This window comes from Octopus bimaculoides, chromosome 3 (assembly GCF_046866305.1).
Source record: "Octopus bimaculoides isolate indiv1 chromosome 3, ASM4686630v1, whole genome shotgun sequence".
Taxonomy (NCBI): Eukaryota; Metazoa; Mollusca; class Cephalopoda; order Octopoda; family Octopodidae; genus Octopus; species Octopus bimaculoides.
Window position 1 is genome coordinate 84,672,905 of NC_142930.1, and position 7,180 is coordinate 84,680,084.

The following is a 7,180-nucleotide window of genomic DNA, read 5'->3' on the forward strand; positions in this document are numbered from 1 at the left end:
GCATTATATATGTATATATAAAGTGAGTGTGTATGTACACATTACATCTAACTCGCCTATCAGATTATGTATATTTGCTTGCGTTCAAGCTTATCTATATGTCAGTGGAAGTGTGTGTGAAGTCAAACCTCCCTTATATGTGTGTATGTGTGTGTGTTTGAAATAAATCAACCAATCAGAACAGTGGCTTTATAATATAAATACAACTGCTATCGGCCATTGCTTAATTTGGATTGTGGTTAAGAAGAATTGCAGCTTTCTTATTAATTATAACAAGAAGATCACTTCACGTCCTTGTAAGTATGACTAGAATTTTCTGGATCTGTTTATTTGACTATTTCAGCCATATTGTTTTCCCTCTAAAAGATGAAAGAAAATATTTTCAACTCAACGAATTTTTTACGCCTATTTTAAAATAATTTGTGAAATGGAGTGATTTTTGTAAAAGATTGCTATGTATTTATGTAATATATATATAATATGTGTGTGATTCACTGTTTTATAATGGTAGGAAACTACACCAGTTATAATTGTATTTAAGTATTTCTGCAACTCTACACTATTTTCCTGCTTGCGTTTTTTTTGTTTTTTTTCCCCCCTTCATAAGTCGGACATATTTGTTCATTGTATCGAAAGGGAAAACTATTTGATATATTCATTTCGATTTAATTGAATTCCCTCTTTCATTTGTTACATGTATTTTAATTGACACGCTTATTAAGAAACTGAATAGTTTGTAACAAGACTTCTGCTTGCCGTTCTTCTTCCTTTCCTCGTATCTTCCCATTCAAAATGGCTGGATAAATCTTCTCTAGCTTGATGAGAGAATTAGTAATTGTAAATTTCATTGTTTCTCGGTTACGGGCAAAAAAACATATTCTTTATATTCGGGCAATTAAAATTATCACTTAGAAATTAATTCGTTTCGTTACGTATGGAGCTTGCAGAAGGAAAATAAAAATACTAGATGTTCTTCACCCGCTCATTATGAACATTCTAGGTTTTTAAATTTTAGTGATAAAGCTACAGTGGGGATGGGTGGATTAAAAAACAATCGAAGGGAAATTTCTCCGTCAAAAAGCACCTGATGAATACCGTAAAATGTTCGCGATACTAAAATGTCGAGGGACGTGATGAGTGACAACGGTCGTTCTGTTTCTTTTTTTGAAACCAAGGGCGTCCATTGTTGGTTTTGTTTGGTTTAGTGTTTCGACTTTCTCTAGCAACATATCAGAAACCGCTTTGAAGTTTAATATAACTTTATAGGTTTGGCTCTTTTTTTGTATATTCTAAGTGTATTTATAAGGTTTCCTTTCTTTTTCTTTTGTAAAACTCTCGTTCTTAGTGTAAACCGATAAATCATTCCATTAGTTACAACCCGATTTACATAACGTTATTTCTCTGTAACCATGTCATTTATCGTTCCACATTTAAGCCATATTTCATTTGCTTTAATTCCGGCATCGAATATGCATCCTTGTTGGCGTTCATTTTTCAACTATTGACGAAAAAAATTGGTCGTAGCTTCTCGGAATTGACAAAGAAAAATTCTGGAATGTTCGCAACATATTAAGTATTGCAATTTCCTGCTTTTCTAAGTAGCCCATGATTTTATTATGAAAAATAACTTATTACCTAAAACAAAAGTATTAGTTTTTGAAATCGTAGAACCTTTTCCTTAACGGACTATTATGGAGCCTTTATCTTGGTAGCAGAAATTTCAGTTTCAAATTATACCCCGAGAAAGGACATATTAAAGAATTTCGTCCAGGATAGTATTGTACAAAGTCGGGATGGTCACGCTTTTTTCATAACAGGTCTGGTCATTCTGGCTTTGGGCTAAACTACAAATTTGATATTGAAATTGTAAGCTACTAAAAGCAATGTAGAATCTTATTAAATTTATGTTCATTAAAGAACTCTGAAATGGCGATGCTGTTAATGAAAGTTGACTCTGTTTGATTACGTAGTTAGCATATATTTTCGGCTAACATTTTCAACGGCGTAAAATATTTTCAAGCAATTGTCTTTACTTAAAATCTTGCAAGAACTCTTAGAAAAAAGTTAGATAGTCCTATCGGGCGTTTTTATATTTTTTCCCCCTTGCATTTAGTTACATCACTGAAAGAAACCTTGTAGACATGCTTTTATTTGCCAAGTCGGTGCTTTATACGTTGAAGTTTAAAACACGAAACTACTAGAATCGTTTTCTTGGTCTTAATCTGCGCCAGCAAAGCTAGTCCATGATGTCACCTAAGTACAGTTACTACTACTGGTTTTGAAGTCCATATATTGATAATTTTATTCAACAGTTGGAACAGCCGAAACTGGTTCACCGTCCAATGGCTTCCATTCTCTGAATATTAGGCGACGTAATCGTTTAGATATTCTCAATATTCCAACTGTTAATTACACACATGCGACATATGACAATATTTTGATTTCTGCAAAATCTCTGGACCTTTTTTAAACAATATAATCAGCTGGAGTTTTTAAAGTGACCTCCCAGCAAGGTCAAACCTAAATATTTTTCTGTGATCACTTTGATTGTGGCTTAATGTATTTGTGGAAATGTGTAGACTTAATGGCGCTTCTTTATTATATTACGGCTGTAATAAAACGAAGAATACAAAACGCGAACATATTTTTTATAGTACTTGGAATCGGTATACTTGAATGTTTTTATAACAGCTGTAATTGTATAAATATTAAAGTTAGCGTTTGTTCCAATCTTGTAAATAGTGACTGCAGATTTTCTGAGTTACTACAGGATTGTTTTATCTTCATTACAGCAGTCTCTACTATATTGGATCAAACAATATTAATTTTTTTTTTTCCACATCATGTGAAGCGTTTAGAAAATTATTTTGTATTGTTTTTAAACCACCCAAATGTCATTGCATTTTAGCAGTCGTGTTAGTGTGTCCGGTATTTACCATAATTTACCCGTGTGAGAATTAGTTCAAAACTGAAAGCATACAAACTTGGTGCATATCTTGAATTTTTAAAGTTTAAAAACAGTAACAGCTATTTCAAGATTATATAGTCGATTCGTAATCTTTAAGGCTAATGTTTGGTGCAACACATCAGTGGTCGGCATTCTTATCGTTTTTCTTAGATATTTTTACGTCACAACTAAAAGTAACAAAGGATAAAAAATATTGGACCACTAGCAAGTCATGACAGTATATTAGGTAACTGCAGATGTTTTACGGAAAACAATTGTTACTGCTAAAATGACTGACATTGATACATTTACTAACTTGGCAGACTGAAACTAAAATTAAATCATGCGTTCTAGTTTTTCAAACAGGCTTCACCCCACGTCCGTCCATCTTGCACAATGAATTTCTATGTAAATGTTTTTTTTTGTAATGCGTACATGGTAAAAGTTTTTGCTTTATTCTCGTAAGAAAAATATATATCGAATATTGAAAGTGATGTATTTTCTCTTTTCTTTTACAGCAAAATGCAAATTTTTGTAAAAACACTGACGGGAAAGACCATTACTTTGGAGGTGGAACCGTCTGATACAATTGAAAATGTAAAGGCAAAGATCCAAGACAAAGAAGGTATTCCTCCAGATCAACAGCGTTTGATTTTTGCAGGGAAACAGTTGGAAGATGGTCGTACCCTCTCAGATTACAATATCCAGAAAGAATCTACCCTCCATCTTGTACTCCGGTTGAGAGGTGGTATGCAAATTTTTGTGAAAACACTTACAGGAAAAACCATCACATTGGAAGTAGAACCTTCAGATACCATTGAAAATGTAAAGGCAAAGATCCAAGACAAAGAAGGTATTCCTCCAGATCAACAGCGTCTGATTTTTGCAGGGAAACAGCTGGAAGATGGTCGTACTCTCTCAGATTACAACATCCAAAAAGAATCTACCCTTCATCTTGTCCTCCGATTGAGAGGTGGTATGCAAATTTTTGTGAAAACACTTACAGGAAAAACCATCACATTGGAAGTAGAACCTTCGGATACCATTGAAAACGTAAAGGCAAAGATCCAAGACAAAGAAGGTATTCCTCCAGATCAACAGCGTCTGATTTTTGCAGGGAAACAGCTGGAAGATGGTCGTACTCTCTCAGATTACAACATCCAAAAAGAATCTACCCTCCATCTTGTCCTCCGATTGAGAGGTGGTATGCAAATTTTTGTGAAAACACTTACAGGAAAAACCATCACATTGGAAGTAGAACCTTCGGATACCATTGAAAACGTAAAGGCAAAGATCCAAGACAAAGAAGGTATTCCTCCAGATCAACAGCGTCTGATTTTTGCAGGGAAACAGCTGGAAGATGGTCGTACTCTCTCAGATTACAACATCCAGAAAGAATCTACCCTCCATCTTGTACTTCGATTGAGAGGTGGTATGCAAATTTTTGTAAAAACACTCACAGGAAAAACCATCACATTGGAAGTAGAACCTTCCGACACTATTGAAAATGTAAAAGCCAAAATTCAAGACAAAGAAGGTATTCCTCCAGATCAACAGCGTCTGATTTTTGCAGGGAAACAGCTGGAAGATGGTCGTACTCTCTCAGATTACAATATCCAGAAAGAATCTACCCTCCATCTTGTGCTTCGATTGAGAGGTGGTATGCAAATTTTTGTGAAAACACTTACAGGAAAAACCATCACATTGGAAGTAGAACCTTCCGACACGATTGAAAATGTAAAAGCCAAAATTCAAGACAAAGAAGGTATTCCTCCAGATCAACAGCGTCTGATTTTTGCAGGGAAACAGCTGGAAGATGGTCGTACTCTCTCAGATTACAATATCCAGAAAGAATCTACCCTCCATCTTGTACTTCGATTGAGAGGTGGTATGCAAATTTTTGTGAAAACACTTACAGGAAAAACCATCACATTGGAAGTAGAACCTTCCGACACTATTGAAAATGTAAAAGCCAAAATTCAAGACAAAGAAGGTATTCCCCCAGATCAACAGCGTCTGATTTTTGCAGGGAAACAGCTGGAAGATGGTCGTACTCTCTCGGATTACAATATCCAGAAAGAATCTACTCTCCATCTTGTACTCCGACTGAGAGGTGGTATGCAAATTTTTGTAAAAACACTTACAGGAAAAACCATCACATTGGAAGTAGAACCTTCCGACACTATTGAAAATGTAAAAGCCAAAATTCAAGACAAAGAAGGTATTCCTCCAGATCAACAGCGTCTGATTTTTGCAGGGAAACAGTTGGAAGATGGTCGTACTCTCTCAGATTACAATATCCAGAAAGAATCAACTCTCCATCTTGTACTCCGACTAAGAGGTGGTATGCAAATTTTTGTAAAAACACTCACAGGAAAAACCATCACATTGGAAGTAGAGCCTTCAGATACCATTGAAAATGTAAAAGCCAAAATTCAAGACAAAGAAGGTATTCCCCCAGATCAACAACGTCTGATTTTTGCAGGAAAACAGCTGGAAGATGGTCGTACTCTCTCAGATTACAATATCCAGAAAGAATCTACCCTCCATCTTGTACTTCGACTGAGAGGTGGTATGCAAATTTTTGTGAAAACACTTACAGGAAAAACCATCACATTGGAAGTAGAACCTTCAGATACCATTGAAAATGTAAAGGCAAAGATCCAAGACAAAGAAGGTATTCCTCCAGATCAACAGCGTCTGATTTTTGCAGGGAAACAGCTGGAAGATGGTCGTACTCTCTCAGATTACAATATCCAGAAAGAATCTACCCTTCATCTTGTACTTCGATTGAGAGGTGGTATGCAAATTTTCGCAGAAAATTTCATGGAAGACCACAATGTCTGCAAACTACCAGAGGATGGTCATACTTTGTCCAACAGTCAGAAAGAATCTACTCTCCATTTTGTATAATGGTTGAGAGGTGGTTTTTAAAAGAATCATTTCCCTACTTGCCTAAAACCCCCATTTGACTTTACAAAAATTTGATCCTTTTAACCTGTGGATTTTCTGTATATAAATTTTCCACAGACTAGGTCTATTTTGTGCAAATCTAATGTTTGCTTAAATAAAATTGAACTATATCATGAATTAAGCTTTATTTTTTTTCTTCAAAATAATTTTTTTAGTTTTATCAATGTTTTCTTTTGTTTGCATTGGTAGTACAACTATTGACCCATAACTTAGAATTTCTCTGAAAGAATCTTAATGCTTTTAGGTTCTGAAGTAACTTAGGATGTCATTTTATTTTGATCTTAGCTATAAGCACCTTAGGTTGTTGGATTTAAATTCTGAATGTTTTTTCACTTGAATTATTGCTGCTTTGTAGCAGCTTGAGTATGAAGTAAAATGTATACAGTTGTATAGACACATCTTTGCTACTGTGTACATTATTTTTTGTTTTTTAGTGAAATAAAGCATAAAAAGCGTTTGTGAAATGCTTTATTTGACTTATTTAACTGCTATTTTACAATTCATTGCATTTTAACTTGATTTGTAAATTAGCATTGCATTGACAAAATATTCAGTGTTTCAACTTCTAATATCCTCAGATGCTTTTTGTTAAAATGGCTCGTGTAGAAGTAAGCTACCTAGCACATTTCAGTTTTTACATATGCTAGTGAAGTTATTTCTTTTTTTCTACCCTCTGTCCCTCAAGTTATTGGCTTCAATTTATCTGCAAAATTGTTGTATTGCTAATTTGAGTATTTAGTACTAAAATGGATTTAAGCTTTTTGCATTTGTTGCTTTGAATTATGGCAAATAGCTATTCCTGCTAAAAATAAATGCATAATAATTAATTTGGTGTTTGGTTTTCAATTTCATTGATCTGAAAATAATGCCATTAGCTTTAATATGCTAAAGTAAATTTAAATTTAACATTTTAGCATATTCTGCTTGGCTCAGTCATCTGGAAAGCATCTAAAATTTACAATTTTTATCCATGCTGTTTTGATAAAATGGCAGTGAAATTTGTTTAGACATCCAATGTAGTGGGTAATGCTACTAGTCACATAACTTTCTAATGTTTAAGGTTTGTACTCTACAATTCAGTTGAAAGGATGTGTAAGGTATGTGTTTCTGAGATATTTTGAGTCTTATTTTAAGAACTATAAAGGAGTCAATAGGTAAAAAGGTCTTTTGTTTTAAATGCCATTTTTATTGCTACAACCAGGTGTTTGAGTAACTGAGAATTTGATAAACCTTTCAGGTATTTACATGCTCAGTATCCTA

At 34.2% G+C, this 7,180-nt stretch overlaps 1 protein-coding gene across 3 annotated transcripts; it reads left to right on the plus strand.

Annotated features, from left to right (window-relative positions):
* The first annotated feature begins 225 nt into the window (after positions 1 to 225).
* On the plus strand, positions 226 to 6,037 carry LOC106872995 (polyubiquitin-C). Of its 3 annotated transcripts, none has more exons than XM_089349346.1 (2): positions 226 to 296; positions 3,466 to 6,037. In XM_089349346.1, exon 2 carries the CDS (start codon positions 3,470 to 3,472, stop codon positions 5,858 to 5,860), a length of 2,391 nt encoding a protein of 796 aa, XP_089205472.1. In that variant the 5' UTR covers positions 226 to 296; positions 3,466 to 3,469; the 3' UTR covers positions 5,861 to 6,037. The 3 variants fall into 3 exon arrangements, with proteins under 3 accessions (XP_089205472.1, XP_089205474.1, XP_089205473.1); XM_089349348.1 differs by lacking the exon at positions 226 to 296 and adding an exon at positions 502 to 1,266; XM_089349347.1 differs by lacking the exon at positions 226 to 296 and adding an exon at positions 1,433 to 1,573.
* The last annotated feature ends 1,143 nt before the right edge of the window (positions 6,038 to 7,180 follow it).

What these genes read in the sequence shown, in the direction of transcription:
- LOC106872995 (XM_089349346.1), top strand. Translation starts at nt 3,470, where the DNA reads ATGCAAATTTTTGTAAAAACACTGACGGGAAAGACCATTACTTTGGAG.